This window comes from Trachypithecus francoisi, unplaced genomic scaffold (assembly GCF_009764315.1).
Source record: "Trachypithecus francoisi isolate TF-2019V2 unplaced genomic scaffold, Tfra_2.0 Lachesis_group1, whole genome shotgun sequence".
Lineage (NCBI taxonomy): Eukaryota > Metazoa > Chordata > Mammalia > Primates > Cercopithecidae > Trachypithecus > Trachypithecus francoisi.
This window is the reverse complement of record NW_022681454.1, coordinates 125684791-125705087: the sequence shown is the minus strand read 5'-3', so window position 1 is coordinate 125705087 and position 20297 is coordinate 125684791. Positions and strand designations below refer to the sequence as shown.

The following is a 20297-nucleotide window of genomic DNA, read 5'->3' as shown; positions in this document are numbered from 1 at the left end:
AGTGCCTCTACTCCCAAAACTCAGATAATACTTCTAACTTCTACATAATTGCTTTTATTTATGAATTTTAAAATTGTTACTTTAGTGTATAAAGGATTACTATCTGTGTGTGTACACATATATATTTTTGATATATAGTGATATGTTTTTAATAAGATACTGTATTGTCATTAAAAACGATATTTCCAAATAATTTATCATGCATTTATATTGATACACGCTATGATTAAAGAATATATATATACACACACATATACAGGTAGTAATCCTTTACATACTGTAATAACAATTTTAGAATTCATATATAAAAACAATTATGTAAAAGTTAGAAGTGATTATCCGAGTTTTGGGACTAGAGGCACCTTATATTTGTCTTTTTAATGCTTTATATCTTCCATAGTTTTATAATATATATTTATTTTGTTTTCTTTTTTTTTTATCATGGGTGGGGATGCAATCAGTGAATTTTCCCTGTCTAGTACTCCACTTGATCTGTCTTTAACATTTCACTTCAATGCTTTGTTATTTTCCATAATTTTACAATATGTATTTGTTTTCTTTTTTTTATACTGAGTGGGGATGGAATCAATGAATTTTTCCTATCTAGGACTCCTCTCGATCCATCTTTAACATTTCAGGATAGTAACTGATGGTATGGAGAACAAAAGAGTGATAGAAAGTTTATCTACCCCACATATCTCACCAAATCTGTGTCTAGCTTAAGAGAATAGCCATTGATAAAGAGCTGAACCTCTTAACTAACTAGCTATAATTCTATTTTAGGGAGGAGGAAGGCTCTCAGATAAATTGCTTTGTAACTGATTCTTTCTTTGACAAAATAGGAACCTGGTGCGCCTACACCTTGCTGTTTTTCTCCCCATTGCAAAAGAGTATGATCTTCAGTAGATCAACTGAAAGAAGCCAAAAAGATAAAGACAGTGAGAAATTGGGAGGTCAGTAGGCCACAAACCTTAACAATTTATATGAAGTTTTCAGTTGATCTTAATGCCACTGCATTGATTTCAGCCCTAGCTTTCGCCTTTTCTAACTACTCCTTTTGCCAAGGCTCTCCATTTCTTTATGGTCTAAATTCCCCCCTCATAACCATCTAAAATTAAGAAATGGAGTCGTTTCCAGCAATTCAGTAATCTACTTGCGTGGATATTTCTCTGCAAAGGAAGGAAGAAGGAAGAAAGAAGAGAGACCATAAAACCCTTTTTCCCATCCAACTTTCTGAATTTTATCATTAGTAGAATTTTTGTAATAGGAGATAGTTGTTGGGGCCCTTAGCCTGTCAGCATTACCACAGACCTGTCCAATTTACTTAGCAATTCGAATTGTATCTACTAAAGGCCTATGGGGCTTGTTAAAGACTGAATTTTGACACCAAAAAGCCGCCATGCAATCTGCAAATATGTTTTGACAACTGTACTGTGTTCCAGGTGCTAAATATGCAATGGTAAACTAAACAGATATGGTACTCATCCTTAAAAGCTTATAATTCGCATGTAGGTGGGCAAACTTTAAATATATAATTATGAACTCAATGAGTTCCAAAAGTTGAAATAGGTAAGCAGAAAGAGATTATTTCAGGCAAAAGAAACAGCATGTGAAAAGAACCAAAGAATAAAAAGGCATTATAGTGGAAAAAAATGAAAGGGAAGGGAATAGTGCGGCACAACACAAGCTTGTAAAAGTAAGCAGGGAACAGGTTATCATGAAGGATCTTAAAGCAAAGCTTGTGAAATGATAAACAGATTTTCCAAGTGAGAGTGGGAGTTAACTAGGCAGCCAAATTATAAAACTGTACAGATGCATAGATCAGTTTTGTGTGCGTATATGGTTTTTGTTGTTGTTGTTTGTTTGTTTAAGAAGCTCTGTCACCCAGTCTGGAGTGCGATGGCCCGATCTTGGCTCACTGCAACCGTCGCCTCCCAGGTTCAAGCTATTCTGCCTCACCCTCCTGAGTAGCTGGGATTACAGGCATCTGCCACCTCACCTGGCTAATTTTTGTATTTTTAGTAGAAATGGAGTTTCATTCACCCTGTTAGCCAGGCTGGTTTCAAACTCCTGACCTCCAGTGATCTGCCTGCCTCAGCTTCCCAAAGTGCTGGGATTACAGACATGAGCCACCGCTCCTGGCCCATAGATCAGTTTTTAACATGTGTTCATGAGAGAGAGAGAGAGACACTTAAAGGGGCTGTACTTTTTGTTTTCCACCTGAGATGTTAGACTAACATGATTTCTCCAGAGGAGGTGAAGATTAAGGCAGGGAAGGAGAAAGGGCAGGCAATCTAAATTTGCAGAATCTAATAATTCAAACATTATTAAGATAGCAGCAGGGATCAAGGGGCCTCAGTAGGTTTGCACAGCAGTAATACAACCCAAAACTAACACATCTAATATTGTTTTTCCAGTGTCTGGATTTATAAAGTCTTAAATTTCTGCATGTGTACTATTTCAGAAAGCAAACTGTAGAGTTTTAGGAAGCATGTTGCATTTATCAGGGGTGGCAAGGACAGGATGTTTGCAGTTTGCTTCAGTGAGCCAAGAATTTTGTTGTTGTTGGGCCTTGTTTTGTGTTTTTTGACACGGTAAAGTTGAGTCTCGTTCTTTTTTGAGTTTGAAAGTAACCACGTTTAATGAATTACTAGAAGTCTAGCCAGCTATGGTCCTTTTTAAAGCAATTAAAGTATCACAAGATAGGTGTTCTTTATAATACTTCTTTAGTATAGCAAAATATAGATGGCCTGAGAGTACAATAAGGAAGTCAGATCACCTTGCTGCCTTTTTCCACAAGTGTTTTTCATCTCAACCACAAAATGTAGAAAAATGTTTCAGTAACTTTTTTCTCAATTTCCCCAAACATGGTACTTAGGTAGTTATATTCTAGACACATATGAAAGAAGGCAAGTCATTATATACATTGGATGCCTTAAAGCATTAGGGCTTAATTCTCTCCCTGAACCCCAGTAGAGAAAGCTTCTAGGGTATCCAAAGAGCATTTACTTATAAGTTTATTCTGCAATTAAAGTGCTTTTACTATAATGACATAAATTCTTAGAAGTATACTGAAGACATTTTCATAAGAGATCTTCAAAATCATTATTTATATTGTCTCTTTCTCCTGAAAAATAATTCGTTCATTAATCATTCACTGATACTACAGCTGAAGTGGTAAAGAAATTCCTGTATATAATTATCTTTGACTTTACAAAGCCCTTTGAAAGAATTTCAAGTTTAGTATGTAAATCAAAAGTGGTTTGAGTAAATACCTAACTCAGATACCAACAGCATCAACACTTTCCTTGGATTCTGGCAACAAAAATCAGAGTAAATAAAGAGAGAAGTGTTACGTTGTAATAGATAGTGGACTTCTCTTTTACTGGCATGTTAAGGTGTTAGGGAAAGTGTTGCAAAAAATATAGTTAATCATAATTCTAGTTTTACTGACATAACATTGTAAGTTTTCATTTATGATGAAGACCAATTGTAAACTTGATGTCCCTTTTTTTTTTTTTTTTTTTTTTTTTAGACAGAGTCTCACTCTGTCACCCAGGAGGCTGGAGTGCAGTGGTGCGATCTCAGCTCACTGCAACCCTCACCTCCCAGGTTCAAGCGATTCACCTGCTTCAGCCTCCTGAGTAGCTGGGATTACAGGCACACACTCCACACCTGGCTAATTTTTGTATTTTTAGTAGAGAAGGGGTTTCACCATGTTGTTCAGGCTGGTCTCAAAACTCCTGACCTTGTGATCTGCCCGCCTTGGCCTCCCAAAGTGCTGTCATGACAGGCGTGAGCCACCGCACCTGACCAAACTTGATTTCTTACATAGTTTTCTCATCCAAACATTTCTGTCCCTCAGACAATACAATAAATGATTCCTTTTGTATATATCATTGAGCAGTATAGCACCTATAAGAAAAGAAAATATGTTTTCATTTTATTCTTTAGATCAGTACAATGGAACATGAATTTTCAATAAAGGAACGTGGGTTTGAAGTTCAACTGAGAGAGATGGAAGACAGTAATAGAAATTCCATTGTTGAACTGAGGCATCTCCTAGAGACTCAACAGAAAGCAGCCAATAGGTGGAAAGAAGAAACGAAGAAACTTACTGAAAGTGCAGAAATTAGAATCAATAATCTAAAGTAAGTCTACTGTTAGTTGTTTGACATGTTTTACAGAAGAAATTCTTTAAGCTGTAATTTAATGTCCTTGCCATAATCTTTTTTAAAAAAAGTATAATTCTGAACCTTATCTTTTTATTGAGTAAATATTTATGAAACTACTGTAAAAATATTATGTCATAAACCAAAGCAAATATTATATTTTTTACAAATTTCATGTATGTTTCATAAAATGTAATCGTTTTTGTTGGATATATTAGTTTAGATAGTTGCAACAAAATCTGTTTCGCCTGCAAAACCTGAAATAATTTGTTCTCCCGCCCTTGAGAAAAAGTTATCTGACCCTTTCTCAGAGAAAACTTGAGATTTTTGTGCTGAATGAGATGGGAAGCTCAAGAGCTTCAGCATGGAAATGAGATCAGAGGGCTTTGAGCAAAGTGATGTGATCAGACTTAAATGTTCAACAGATGATTGTGATCACCGTATGATCTATATCACTGTATGATTTACTATAGTAAACCTAAAACTACTCTAAAAAATAAAGTCTATTAAAAAAAAGAATGGACTGTAAAGAGGCAAGGGTAAGAGAAGGGAGAAAGAAACTAGTACTAGTCTGCATATAAAATAGTGGTGGCTTAAACTCAGTTATAAAGGGTTGGTGATAATCACAGGAAGTTTGCTTTGGGCTGTTAAGTATGAGCTGCGCAAAAGATATTTAAGTCAGGATATCAACTAGTCAATTATGTATGTAAGTTGATATTCAGGGGCGAGATTACAATAAGAGCTATAAACTTATGAATGACTAACATACACATGATTTTTAAAGTCATGGAATGAGAACATGTTGAAAAAGAGAATAGACAGATGGAAACTGTGAGGACTGAGTTTCAAAATGTAAACTTTAGGGAAATTATTCCACTGAGAAAGACTGATAAAGCATATCCAGAGAAATAGAAATAAAGACAAAATAGTAAAAATAAAAAAATTCAGAAAATGAATAAGCAATAATGGGTGATATTTATTGAATGCTTAATGTGTGCATTTTTCTAAGCAACTTACATGTACTTAATCTTTACAGCAACCCCACAAAGTGTATAACATTATTAATTATGTTTTACAGATAGCCAAACTGAGGCCAAAGGAGGTTAAGGAACTTGTATAATATCACATAGATAATGAATAGACATATCTAGGTTTTACATTCAGTTTGGGTGAAGACACTATGCTCTTAACCATTATGTTTTATAAAAATCTGTTATTCATTGGTTAAGATAAGGACCCTGCTGAGAATGGACCTTCTAATTTGGTACCATGTGGTGACTTTGTTAGCCATGATAAAAGGAGTTTTGGTGAAAGGTTGAAATGAAATATATTTAAAATGAAAGAGTTAATGGTGAACTAGGCAATTTGAACCAACCCTCCACCACAACTAAAAAAGTTGAAATGCCGGGCGCGGTGGCTCAAGCCTGTAATCCCAGCACTTTGGGAGGCCGAGACGGGCGGATCACGAGGTCAGGAGATCGAGACCATCCTGGCTAACATGGTGAAACCCCGTCTCCACTAAAAAATACAAAAAACTAGCCGGGCGAGGTGGTGGGCGCCTGTAGTCCCAGCTACTCGGGAGGCTGAGGCAGGAGAATGGCGTAAAACCTGGGAGGCGGAGCTTGCAGTGAGCTGAGATCCGGCCACTGCACTCCAGCCCGGGCGACAGAGCGAGACTCCGTCTCAAAAAAAAAAAAAAAAAAAAGTTGAATTATAGAAAGCATCTACAAAGCGCAATAAAGAACTAACAACAACAAAAAAAATCATTATCAGTTAGGCTCAGTGTCAGGGATGCAAAGTTAGTATAACATTGGAAAATCAATTAATATAATTTACAACATTAACTTATTAAAAGAGAAAAATCATAAGATCTTTTCAATAGATACAGAAAAAGCATTTGATAACATTTAATTTTTATTTATTTATTTATTTTTTTTTTGAGACGGAGTCTCTCTCTGTCGCCCAGGCTGGAGTGCAGTGGCCGGATCTCAGCTCACTGCAAGCTCCGCCTCCCGGGTTCACGCCATTCTCCTGCCTCAGCCCCCCGAGTAACTGGGACTACAGGCGCCCGCCACCTCGCCCGGCTAGTTTTTTGTGCTTTTTAGTAGAGACGGGGTTTCACGGTGTTAGCCCGGATGGTCTCGATCTCCTGACCTCGTGATCCGCCCGTCTCGGCCTCCCAAAGTGCTGGGATTACAGGCTTGAGCCACCGTGCCCGGCCTTAATATTTTTTGAAAAAATATTTTTGAAATATTTTTGAAAAATATTCCTTAAAAAAACTAGGAATAGAATTTCCTTAATTTTCTAAAGCCATCTATTCTATGGCAAACGTTGTTCTCAGTGGCAAAAAATAATGTCAATAACATTCTTTTGAAGACTGAGAAGATGTCAGAGAAGTTCACTATTACCATTTCTATTGATCTTTGTACTGGAGTCCTAATCAGTGCACTAAGGCAAGAAAAAGAAATAAAAGGTTGACAAAATGGAAAGGAAGACAACATGGTTGAATACGTAAAAAGTCCAAAATAATTGATAGACAAACTATTAAGTGAGTATAGAAAAACCATTTGTAATCTACATACCAGTAACAAACATTTCAAAAATAAAACTTTAAAAGTAATTTATAATTACATCAAAAAACATCAAATACCTAGCAACAAATCTAACAAACAATAAGTAAGACTTTTGTTTGAAAACTATATATAATATTAAGAGTAATTAAAGTCTAAATAAAGGCAGAGACCATGTTTATTAATTAGAATGCTAAATATTATAATTATGTTCATTCTCCCCCACCAATATACCTATAGACTCAGTGTAATCCCAGTTAGAATCCTAGCACATGGAGCAATATCTGAAGTATATTAAGGTTAAAAAAAGGTAATGTAACAGTAGCTATAGTATTCTACTCATTATCTAAGAGTGAGGAGTGTGTGTGCCTGTGTGTGTGTTTGTGCACATATGTGTATATAAACAACATATGTACACACACAGTCATACACACACATACACACATTTGTGTTTTTAAAAATGAAGAGGTGAGCCAAAAAATAATTCAAAGGTAATCTCTGAGAGGAGAGAGGGGGACAGAATGAAGGATAGACTTCTTTGAATGAACCTTGTTTTGTAGATTTATAAGCTTAATTTTGGAACTATATAAATGTTTATATAATTATTTTTCAAATTAAATCAAAATTTGAAAAGCAATACCTAAAAATCAAAAGTAAAATTAAACAAATTAACTTAATTATATAGGAAGTTGATGGCTTAACTACATAGATGAATTATTTCAAGTGATATTAAACATAGTAATTAGACTGTGTGGGATTAAAGCCTAAGGATTAAAGGAAATGCAAGAAATCATAAACTGTTTTTAGTAGTCATATTGTTAGAAATAATATTCATGGTGGTGTTCTGAAACTTATAATTATAGGATAAGGCAGCTGAGTTATTATAAAAGTCTTTAAGAACCAAATTTTTCATCATAAAAGAGAGGAAACTCAAAAGAAATTGAATAAACCTGTAGTTCTAAATTGGAATTGGAAATATGAGTTTATGAACTCAAGATGTATTTTACTCTTTAAAAACGTGTATTCCCTAGTTCAATCTTTTCAGTAAACAGTGAAAACAAGACCAGTATTCTTACAAGGTCTTAAAAGAAACTAAAGGCCGGGCACAGTGGCTCACGCCTGTAATCCCAGCACTTTGGGAGGCCAAGGCGGGCAGATCATGAGGTCAGGAGATTGAGACCATCCTGGCTAACATGGTGAAACCCCGTCTTTACTAAAAATACAAAAAATTGGCCGGGCACGGTAGCGGGTGCCTGTAGTCTCAGCTATTCCGGAGGCTGAGGCAGGAGAATGGCGTGAACCCGGGAGGCGGAGCTCACAGCGAGCCGAGATAGTGCCACCGCACTCCAGCCTGGGCGACAAAGCAAGACTCCATCTCAAAAAAAAAAAAAAGGAAAAAAAGGAAAAGAAACTAAAAAAAAAAGGAAAAGAAAAAAAAAAGGAAAAGAAACTAAAAGGTCTCCTAAAAGAGACTGGGACTCTGTGGAAAAATGATTGATTACAGATTTGGGACAGGACAGTACAAGATAAGCCTAGAAAATGCTTTCTCATCACAAAAAGCAAAGAGAAGGTATCAAGATTACTGGGATCACATCAAAATGGCCTATGGACCAACTTAAGGTAGCTCCCCCGGCCCATGTGGGGAGTATCTGCATATCAAAAAGAATATGTGCAATAAATTGAAACATATCAAACATATTTTTTAAATTCATGACTTCAAAATGGTTTTAAGTAAAGAAAAAAAGTCTTTGGTCACCTTTGGAAGATGCTGTAGAATTAACTCATTCTGAAAGAAAAAATATGAATAAAAGGAAAAATCAAGTATTCTTCTACCTTTCCTTTATTCACTGTATGTTACCAAATGGCATTTGGTCTTTTGTGCCATAATAGACCTAGTGTGAAGCCTCCAACTTTGTTTTTCTTTCTCAAGATTGGTCTGACTGGGGTCATTTGTGGTTTCATACAAATTTTAGGATCACCTTTTCCATTTCTGTGAAAAATGTCATTGGAATTTTGATAGGCATTGCATTGAATCTGTAGATCACTTTGAATAGTATCAACATTTTGACAATATTAATTTCTTCAGTTCATGAATACAAGATATCTTTCCCATTATTTGTGCCTTCTTAAATTTCTTTTATCAAATTTTGGTAGTTTTCAATATGGAGATTTTTCCCTTCTTGGTTGAATTTATTCCTAGGTATTTTATTGTTTTAGTAGCTATTGTAAATGGAATTGTTTTCTTGATTTCTTTTTCAGATAGATTGCTGTTAGTGTATAAAAATGCCACTGATACTTTGTGTGTTGATTTTATAACCTGCAATTTTACTGCATTTGTTTATTCTAGCAGTTTTTTGATGAGGTCTTCAGGGTTTTGTATACGTAAGATCATTTCATCTGCAAACGGGCAATTTAACTTCTTCCTTTCCAATTTGATGCCTTTTATTTGTCTTGCCTAATTTCTCTCAGTAGGACTTTCAGTACTATATGGAATAGAAGTGGCAAAAATGGGCATCCTTGTCATGTTCTTGACCTTCAGAGGAAATAATTTCAATTTTTCACCATTAAATATTATGTTAGCTGTGGATTTTTCATATATACCCTTTATTGTGTTGAGGTAGTTCCCTATTTTGGGTAGGAAATTGTTTTTTTAGAAAAATCAAAGAATGACCTCAAAAATTAAAGATATTTTAGATTTTAACTTCGGTTTTATACATGTATATTTTAACATATAAGGTTAAATATATTTGGCCAATAAATACTTTAATTCATGCCATGAATATCTTATAAATTCAATTTTTATTACCAATTCTTATTTTAAATGTTCTGTGGTTTATACTTTTTTAAAAACCTATAATGCAGGTACTCTAGAAAGGAAATTTTCAGTTTTGTTTTTAATTACAAACAAATTTATTGTCATGAATTATTTCTCCTCAAAAGCGTAAACTGAGGCAGAGATCTGGCATGGGCACAAAAGGTCGGTGTTTCCACATGTGGCAAATGCTAAAGATTAAAGTAGAGATGAGAAAGAAAAGGACTTAAATCAATTTAGAGGAAGATGAACAACGAATGTATCAGTGATATGAAAGCCCTGTGTCCTTTCCACAGAGAAGTTTGGTATCCTCATGACTTGGCAGCTGTCTTCCCTCAGAGCAAATAATTTAAGAGAAAGCATGAACCAGATGGGCTATAACTGTTTAAAAAAAAAGGATAGAAATATAATAGATTTTAGAAATAGGCATAATTATCTGGCTTGAGAGTTGAAGGTAAGAAATAAACTACAGAAGAAAAGATTCAAAGCTCAGCAGTGAATCACAATTTTGTAAGCATATATTTACTGGAACATAAATTTGTAACCAAAAATTAATCATAAATGGAATCTTTAATGATTTCTGATTAAAATTCTGTAGGCCGGGTGCAGTGGCGCATGCCTGTAATCCCAGCACTTTGGGAGGCCAAGGCGGGCTGATCACGATGTCAGGAGATCCAGACCATCCTGGGTAACACAGTGAAATCCGTCCCTACTAAAAATACAGAAAATTAGCTGGGTGTGGTGGCGGGCGCCTGTAGTCCCAGCTACTCGGGAGGCAGAAGCGGGAGAATGGCATGAACCTGGGAGGCGGAGCTTGCAGTGAGCTGAGATGGCGCCACTACACTCAAGCCTGGGCGACAGAGCGAAACTCCCTCTCAAAAATAAAATAAAATCTGTGATAGCGAATGTTTATATGATGAAATATATCTGCATTTGTTGGCTTTTAAGAGGCAATAAATCTTGACAATAAAAGATAGTTGAACGCTGAAATCTAAGAAAGAAATATCACAAAAGGCAGTTCCTTTTTAGTCATATTGTGGAATTACTATTCCCACAGAGATTATTCTGATGTAATCTTCACTGCTCAGTAATTTTATTATAGCTTTATTGCTGAATTACTAATCTCTTTTTTCTGAAGTTCTCAATTTTACCCATTTGAGAAAAAAAATTTCTGACCCCCCAAAAATCTGCTGCCTAGTTTCTGTTTCTCTCTCTCTCTCCCCACCACTCAGTCCTTCCTTCCCTTATTGGCTTTTAGATGCCTATGCCTGTTAAAGTGAAAATAGTTTCTCTGTCTCGTTTCCTCTTCTTCCCTACATTTTATTACCAAGCTTATTTTATCCAGATGTTTGAATAATTTTTCTTTTACTTTCTATTTTTATGTACTCACGTACAAGCTTCAAAGAAACAGGCCCTTCTGATCTTATCAAATTATTTTTTTAAAGATACTCATTCTTATGCTATTAATTATCTGTTGAATTCTTCACTGCACTGTCCTGCAGCTCTACATCTTACCTGGTATTTGCCCTCATGTTGTAACTGTCAATAGATCATTTACCATATGTCTTGTTATTATCTTAATTTCTGCATTTCAAAACTCAATTTATACTATATTTTCCAAATTGATTTCTTCTTTAACAGTCTTTCTTCATTGATACCACTATTCCCCTAATTCCTGAATATAAAACTTTATAGCCATCTTTGACTCATTCTTTGTATTTATCTTCTTTCAGTAACCAAGTCCTATTGATTCTTCTTTTGAAATGCCTTCTATCTTTTCATTCCCGCTTCCATGACTCTAGAACTGCATTAGTTACCTATTTCTATGTAACAAATTACCCCAGCATTTAGTTCTTAAGAAAAACATTTATTATTTTATAACTTAATGGGTCAAAAATTCACTCATGAAGTAATTGGAAGTGGCTTATCTGGGTGAATCTGTCACAAGGTCTTTCATGAAGTATCAATCAAAATGTCATCTGAAGACTTAATGGGAGTGGAGTATCTGCTTCCAAGATTACTTACACCTCTGTAGATAGAAGGCCTAAGTTCCTGTTTATGGCCAGACCACTTCCTAGCCATGTGACCTTTCCACAGAGAAGTTTAGTATCCTCATGACTTGGCGGCTGTCTTCCCTCAGAGCAAGTAATTCAAGAGAAAGCAAGAAGGCATAATGCTTTTTGTGACCTAGTCTCCTAAGTCACATTTTTCTATCATTAGAAGTGAGTTGCTAAATCCAGACCATATTAACAGTAAGGGGTTTTAGGGCCAACCTTCTGAAGACATGAATCTCCAAGAATTTCTGGCCATATTTTATAACCACCATAAGACCAAATCTGCATATTTTACTTGTAAATATTTGCTTATATTGTCCTCTCAACTCATCTTTGCATGTAACTTCCTTGATCTTGAACTCCTCAACCTCTAAAACAATGAGAAATAGATTTCTCTTTTTAACCATCCAGTTTATGGTATTTTGTTATAACCCCATGAACAGACAAAGACAACAACACAGGATAGATGAAAGTCAACTTCTGTTTTTTCCATGTTGTAGTCATTCATCCCTGAAACATTTAATGACAAGACTCTCCTTTCCTTGCTATTATACTTTGCACTGCCCCTTTTGTCATAATTTGTGTTCATATATGTGTGGATCTGTTTCTGACATCTCTTTTATGTTCTGTTGGTTTGTTTGCTTATCCTTGTGTCAATACCACACTGTCTTATTTATTATACCTTTGTAAGACCCTTTTGAAAACAACTACAAGATTTGAAAAGCAACCTGATACCTAATTACGGTCATTTCTCTTACCTTGTCCTTTTTTGTAAAAATATCTTACCTATTCTTGGTTCTGGGCATTTCTGTGTTCATATTAGAATTGTATGTCAAGTTCCTTAAATAAATTTGATGGAATTTTAATTTGAATTCTATCAACTTTATAAATAAATTTAGAACAAGCAACATAATTAAAATTTTTGTAATATTAAGTCTTTCAATCTATGTACGTGAAATATCTCTCCATTTGTTTAGGTCTTCTAAAATGTCTCAATAAAGTTAATTTCCTTGTAGAAATCTTACACCTTTGTCAAATTTATTTTAATTTCATTTTCTCATTGTTGCTTATACATAGAAATGTGAAAGCTTTTTGTTGCTGACGATACTTTCTTTACCCAGTGACCTTACTTAGGACAAAAGCTGTAGAATCTTTTGGATTTTGACCATATCATCTATCAATATAACAGTTTTATCTCTTCAAATAACTCTATGTTTTGTTTCTCTTTCTTGATTATTGCACTAGCTAGGACTTCCAGTGCAATATACAGGGTAGGGATAGTCAGGATTCTTATTCTTATTCCCAATCTTAAAAGGAAAGCTTTCAGTTTTCATCATTTCATATAATATTTTCTGTTTGGTGATAACCTCCATCACATTCAGGGAGTTTCCTTTTGTTATTACTTTACTAAGAGCTTTTGTCACAAATATTAATTTTGTTTTTTCGAGACGGAATTGTGCTCTTGTTGCCCAGGCTGGAGTGCAGTGGCATGATCTCAGCTCACTGCAACCTCTGCCTCCCAGGTTCAAGTGATTCTCCTGCCTCGGCCTCCCAAGTAGCTGGGATTACAGGCATGCACCAGCACGCCTGGCTAGTTTTTGTATTTTTAGTAGAGGTGGGGTTTCACCACGTTAGTCAGGCTGGTCTCAAACTCCTGACCACAGGTGATCCACCTGCCTCGGCCTCCCAAAGTGCTGGGAGCCAGAATGCTAGGCCTACAAATACTAAATTTTATAAAAGCTTTTGCTGCATTGTTCTATGAATTTGTTCTATGTAATCTGTTAATGGGATAAATTTTATGGATTGATTTTGCTAATGTACCAAATTTTCATTCCTGTGACAAAACCAACATGATTGTAATGCATTCTCCTTATATATATTTCTGGATTTGGTTCATTGGAGTTTTATTTAATATATGTTTGTCTATGTTCATGAGAGAGATTGACCTGAAATCCTTTCTTGAACTCCCAAGTTATATCAAAGTTATGTTAGCCTCAAAAACAAATTGAAGAGTAGCCCTTCTTTTTTTGTAATCTTGTATATTTTATGGAGTTTTGAAAGTGTTTATTCCTTGAATATTTGACAGAATTCTCCAGTGAAATCTCTTGGCCTGGAATTTTGTTGTTGTTGCTGTTGGGTTTTTGTAGGAGTATTTTTTTATTGTTGATTCAATCAAAATGTATTTAACAGTGATATAATTCTTCAGATTTTATATTTCTTCATTGACATAATTTTGGTAAATTATATTTTTATAGAAATACATCCATTTCTTCTAAATTTTTAATATTTTTGGATATGTTTTCCATATTATTATCCATTTAATATCTGCAGCATCTGTAATACCTCCTTTTGCATTCCTGATATTATTATACCTTGTCTCTTTTTTCTTTATCACTCTTACCAGAGTTTCTCAATTGTTTTACTCTTTATAAATAACCTTTGATTTTTAATCTTTTCTGTTTTGTGTTTATTACCTAATTTTATTACTTTCTGCTCTTTGTTAACCCTCTCCTTTCTTTCATGTTGCTGTTCTTTTTTCTGACTTCTTGAAATAGAAGCATGACTCAAATTTTCACCTTCTCTTTTTTCCGAATGCGTGCATTCTTCAATGTTATAATTTTTTCCCTATGTCTTGACATAACTTTAGTATACGTGTTGATATATGTCGTGCTATTATTTAGTTCAAATTATTTTCCTTTTTTTTTTTTTCTGAGACAGGGTCTCACTCTTTCACACAGGCTGAAATGCAGTGGCACAATCTCAGCTCACTGCAACCTCCACCTCCCAGGTTCAAGCAATTTTCCTGCCTCAACCTCCCAAGTAGCTAGGACCACAGATGCCCACCACCACGAATGGCTAATTTTTGTGTTTTTTGTAGAGACAGGATTTCATTATGTTGCCCAGTCTGGTCTTGAACTACTGGACTCAAGCAACTGATCCTCCTGCATTGGCCTCCCAAAATGCTGAGATTATAGGAGTAAGCCACTGCACCTGGCCTCAAATTGTTTACTAATATTTATTATCTTTTTTAATCTACACATTATATATAAGTACATTTTCGTATAAATTCTAAAGTTCTTAAACATATCCAGTCATTTTAGTTATTTTTTTCTTAATTGTTTCTGTGTTTCATAGATTTAGAAACAGTAGATAGCTCAGTTTCAGGCCATTTCATTCATTGATACTTAGTGTAATTCAAAATATACTGGGATTTGTTTTTATTGTATTATTTAGTACTTTCTATTTCTGACATCTTTGCTTTATTCCTTTTTTCTTTCTCATCTTTTTAATTCATTTGGTATTTTTTTAATCATTCTGCTTTTTCCCCCAATATTTGGAAATTAATTACTCATATTATTTTGGTGACTACCCTACCTGTTATACCACATATACTTAGGAAGTCTGAAGTTAATCAAAGCTTTTATTCTCCTCCCAGAAAACTCAAGAACCTTGAAACATATTAGCACCATTAATTTCTCTTACCCAGCTTATATATTATTGTTGTCAGGTTAATTACTATTTAGTGAAAAATATATTACTGTAATGAACTATATATGAACAGTAATAAATGTAAAACAAAGTAATATATATGAACAGTAATATATTTATTGTATATTACTGAATGTATGAGATACTAGAAGCAATGTAGAACAAAGTACTAAATATATATGAACAATACTGTTCTCATACATTCCATCTGGGACTACTTTCCTTATGTCTGAATTATGTCTTTCAGAAGTTCCTTTGGTAAAGATCTACTGGTGATAAATTCTCAACTGCTGCTCATAAAATATATTTACTTTTTGTTTATTCTTGAAAGATATTTTTGCTGGGATGGAATTCCAAATTGACAGGTATTTCCTTCTAGAACATTAAAGCTAACATCTTTGGGAGCTGTGAACTGACAAAACATCAAGAGTTTACGCAGTGATAAGAGACATGAGAGTTCCAGTTGACCAGAGTGGAACATCCTTGTTGAACACCCAAGATGTACAATAAAGATTTCAGGATCGCTTTATCCTATTGTTAAAACTAAACTAGCCTAGAGTAAAAAGAATTGAAAATCTGTCTTGATAAAGCTAAAAACAAGCTTCAAAAGGAACAACTTGGTCCTCAAGTAACTTAACTACCTGCCAGAACAAATCCAACACTTTTATTACTAGATAAACAAAAGCAGGAAAATGGTACCCATAACCAGAAAAAAAGAAAAGCAAAAACTAGTGCATCTAAACACACCCAGAAATGGCCAGGCGCAGTGGCTCACACCTGTAATCCCAGCACTTTGGGAGGCTGAGGCGGGTGGATCACGAGGTCAGGAGATTGAGACCACAGTGAAACCCCGTCTCTACTAAAAATACAAAAAATTAGCCAGGCAAGGTTGTGGGTGCCCGTAGTCCCAGGTACTTGGGAGGCTGAGGCAGGAGAATGGCGTCAACCTGGGAGGCAGGGCTTGCAGTGAGCTGAGATCTCGCCATTGCACTCCAGTCTGGGTGAACAGAGCGAGACTGTCTCACAAAAAAAAAAAGAAAGAAAGAAACACACCTAGAAATGAGAGGGGATACAATTATTAATTTTTAAATTTTAATTAATTAAAAGTATTAAAAGATGAGAACTTTAAACCAGCTATTGTAAATATTCTTGGTGATTTAAAGGAACACATGAAGATGATAAGGAGAGAAATGGAAGATACAAAAAAGGAACCAATGGAAACCTGTGGATGAAAAATATTAGAGAATTTTAAAACTCACAAAATGGGATTAACAGCAGATCATACACTGCACAAGAAAAGATCAGAGAACTTGAAGAGAGCAAAACAAACCATCCAAAAATGAAACATAGTGAGAAAAAAAGACCAAAAAAAAATTATGCACAGAGAGCCTCAGAAACCTTAGGGACGATAGCAAGCAGTATAAAATACATACAACTGTAGTCCCAGGAGGGCAGGGATGGGAGTGTGGGAGTGTTTTAAGAAATAATGGGCCAGACACAGTGGCTCATGCCTGTAATCCTAGCGCTTTGGGAGGCCGAGGCAGGTGGATCACCTGAGGTCAGGAGTTCAAGACCAGCCTGGCCAACATGGTGAAACCCCATCTCTACTAAAAATACAAAAATTATCCGGGAGTGGTGGCACATGCCTGTAATCTCAGCTATTTGGGAGGCTGAGGCAGGAGATAGAGGTTGCAGTGAGCCAAGATCATGCCACTGCACTCCAGCCTGGATGACAGAGTGAGACTCCAGCTCCAAAAAAAAAAAAAAAAAGAAAAGAACTAATGGCCAGATTTTTTCCAAACTTGATGAAAACCCTTTGTGTAGTAATCTGCTACTGCATAACAAATTGCTCCAAAATTTAGGGACTTAAAACAGCAAACATTTATTTTCTCACAGTTTTTGAGGATTAGGAATCTAGACATGTTGGAATCAGAATGCCTCTGACTCAGGGTTTCTCATAAAGTTACAGTCAATGTGTTGACTAAAGCTGCATTATCTCAAAGCTTGACCAGGAAAGGATCTGCTCCCAAGCTCACTCTGTAGCTGTTGGCAGGCCTCAGGTCTTCACTGGCATTGGCAGGAGACATCAGTTCCTTGCCTTGTTGATCTCTTCATGGGTCTAAAATGTTGTAGCTTGCTTCCCTCAGAGTGAGGAGAGTGGGGGAGCGAGTGAGGGAGAAAGGGAAGGAAGTTGAGAGAGAGAAAGTAAAACAAAGGTCAAGATCTTTATTTAAGCTAATCTTGAAAGTGACATCACATCATGTTAACCATATTCTGTCAATTAGAAGTGAGTCCCTGGGTAGAGCCCCAAAGGTGAGACTTCATAAGGACCTCATAAGGTAGGGATCATTGAGGTTCATTTCAGAGCTTACCCGCCACATCATTACATCACACCATACACAAAAATAACCTGAAATGAATCATAGACCTAAGCATAAAAAAGGAAAACAATAAAATATCTAAAAGAAAATCTTATGATAAGCAAAAATTTCTTCCAAGACACAAGAATAAATTACAAAAAATTTGATAAAGTGGACTATATTAAATTAAAAACTTCTGGCCAGGTGCGGTGACTCATGCCTGTAATGCCAACACTTTTAGAGGTCAAGGTGGGCAGATCAACTTGACGCTACGAGTTCAGAACCAGTCTGGCTAATAAGATGAAACCCCCATCTCTACTAAAATTACGAAAAATTAGCCAGGTATGGTGGCACACCCCTGTAATCCCAGCTACTCAGGAAGCTGAAAAGTGAGAACTGCTTGAGCCTGGGAGGTGGTGAGCCGAGATTGTGCTACTGCACTCCAGCCTGGGCCACAGAGCAAGAGTCTGTCTTAAATATAAATAAATAATAAACAATAAAAATAAATAAAATTTAGAAAATGTCTGCTTTTCAAAAGCCACCATTAAGAAAATGAAAAAAGACTGTGAGAAAAAAATTGCAATTAGTATATCTGACAAAGGACTTGTTTTTTTAATCTTTCAACTCAATAATAATAGACAATTTTACTACAAAGTTAAATGTATACTCATCATACAAACATGCAGTTTTACTCACAGATGTTACCCAAGAGAAATGAAAACACATCCACACAGAGACCAACCTGAGCAATATAGTGAGACCTCGTCTCTACAAAATAAAAAATAATAAAATTAACCAGGCATGGCAGTGCATGCCTAAAGTCCCAGCTACTTGGGAGGCTGAGGTAGGAGGATCACCTGAGGCCGGGAATTTGCAGCTGTGAACCCCGATCATGCCACTGCACTCCAGCCTGGGCAGCAAACCAAGACTGTTTCCAAAAATAAAACCAAAATATATTGACACAAAAAACCTGTACACAAGTATTTATAGATATTTTATTTATAATGGCTGAAAATGAGAACCCAAATGTACATCACCAGGTGCATGGATAAACACTCAGAAATAAAAAGGAACAAACCACCGATACATACAACAACATGGATGAATCTCAAAAACGAGATTGAAAATTAAAAAACCAAACATAGAAGACTACATACTGTATGATCCCATATGTGTGAAATTCTAGAGAAAGCAATTCTAATTTATAATGATAAAACGCTTTGGATGTGTAGGACTGGGATTTGAGGGGTGGGGCAGTGACTGCAAAAGGGAAGAGGGAACTTTTTAGGGAGATGGAGTCTCGCTCTGTCACCCAGGCTGGAGTGCAGTGGCACGATCTTGGTTCACTGCAACCTCCGCCTCATGGGTTCAAGCCATTCTTTTGCCACAGCCTCCCAAGTAGCTGGGACTACAGGCATGTGCCACCACGCCCAGCTAATATTTGTATTTTTAGTAGAGACGAGGTTTCATTGTATTGACCAGGCTGGTCTCAAATTCCTGACCTCAAGTGATCCATCCACCTCAGCCTCCCAAAGTGCTGGGATTACAGGCATGAGCCACCGCACCCGGCTTATTCTATATCTTAATTCCTGTGGTAGTTACATGAGTGTATGCTTTTGTCAGATCTCACCAAACTACACTCAAAATCGCTGCACCTTATTTCCCACAATTATATCCCAATAAGGTTGATTTTAAAACCAAAATAAATATTGCCTTTGCCTGATTCACTGTCTCCTGTCCTCCTGAGATTCTGATCAAAGGTATTTTAAACTTTTATTTTGCATTTCTTTCTCTCTCACCCTCTTTATTTTTCATCTTTTTTTCATTGTACTGTATTCACACAGTCTCTTCTGATCTGTTATTTTACAAATTATCTTTTTTAATGTTCAATTTGCTGTTGTATATTCTTAAAGGGTTGGTTGGTTGGTTTGTTAACTATTATTTTAGGTTCATGGATACATGAGCAGGTTTGTTGTATAGGGAACTTGCATGTCACAAGGGTTTGGTATACCTATTATTTTGTTACACAGACAATAAACATAGTACTTGATAGTTTTCTGATCCTCTCCCTACTCCCACCCTCCACCCTCAAGTAGATGTCTGCTGTTTCCTTCTTTGTGTCCATGTATACTCAATATTTAGCTCCCACTTGTGAGAACATGCAGTATTTGTTTTTCTGTTCCTGTGTTTGTTCACTTAGGACTGTGGCCTCCAACTCCATCCATGTTGCTACAAAGGACATAATCTCATTCTTTTTTATGACTGCATTGTATTCCATGGTGTAAGTATACCATATTTTTTTAATCCGTCTACCATTGATGGGCATTTAGGTTGATTTTGTGACTTTGCTCCTGTGAATAGTGCCACAGTGAATCTACACATGCATGTGTCTTTGTGGTAACAATAATTTATATTCCTTGGGGCATATACCTAATAACGGGAATGCTGGGTTGAATGGTATACTTCTGTTTTAAGTTCTTTGAGAAATCTCCAAACTGCTTTCCACAGTAGCTGAGCTAGTTTCTATTTCCACCAGCAGTGGAAAAGCATTCCCTTTTCTCTGCAACCTTGCCAGCATCTGTTATTTTTTTGACTTTTTAATAATATCAGTTCTGATGTGTGTGAGATAGTATCTCATTGTGGTTTTGATTTGCATTTCTATAATGATCAGTGATGTTGGGCATTTTTTCACATGCTTGTTGGCCACATATATGTCTTCTTTTGAAAGTGTCTGTTCATATCCTTTGCCCACTTTATAATGAGGTTGTTTTTTTCTTACAAATTTGTTTAAGTATCTTGTAGATTCTGGATATTAGACTTTTATAGCATGTATAGTTTGC

The 20297-nt window shown here is 35.8% G+C and overlaps 1 protein-coding gene across 6 annotated transcripts in view; it reads left to right on the top strand.

The window, feature by feature from the left end:
* Positions 1-20297, top strand: part of SCLT1 (sodium channel and clathrin linker 1) — a 217097-nt gene that overhangs the window by 164535 nt on the left and 32265 nt on the right. For 5 of the 6 annotated variants that reach the window (XM_033215258.1, XM_033215257.1, XM_033215256.1 and 2 more), the window contains one exon: positions 3955-4151. In XM_033215258.1, the coding sequence (XP_033071149.1) occupies positions 3955-4151 (197 nt within the window). Of the gene's footprint in view, positions 1-842; positions 954-3954; positions 4152-20297 lie in introns of those variants that run through there. The other variant, XR_004438129.1, reaches the window with a different exon arrangement.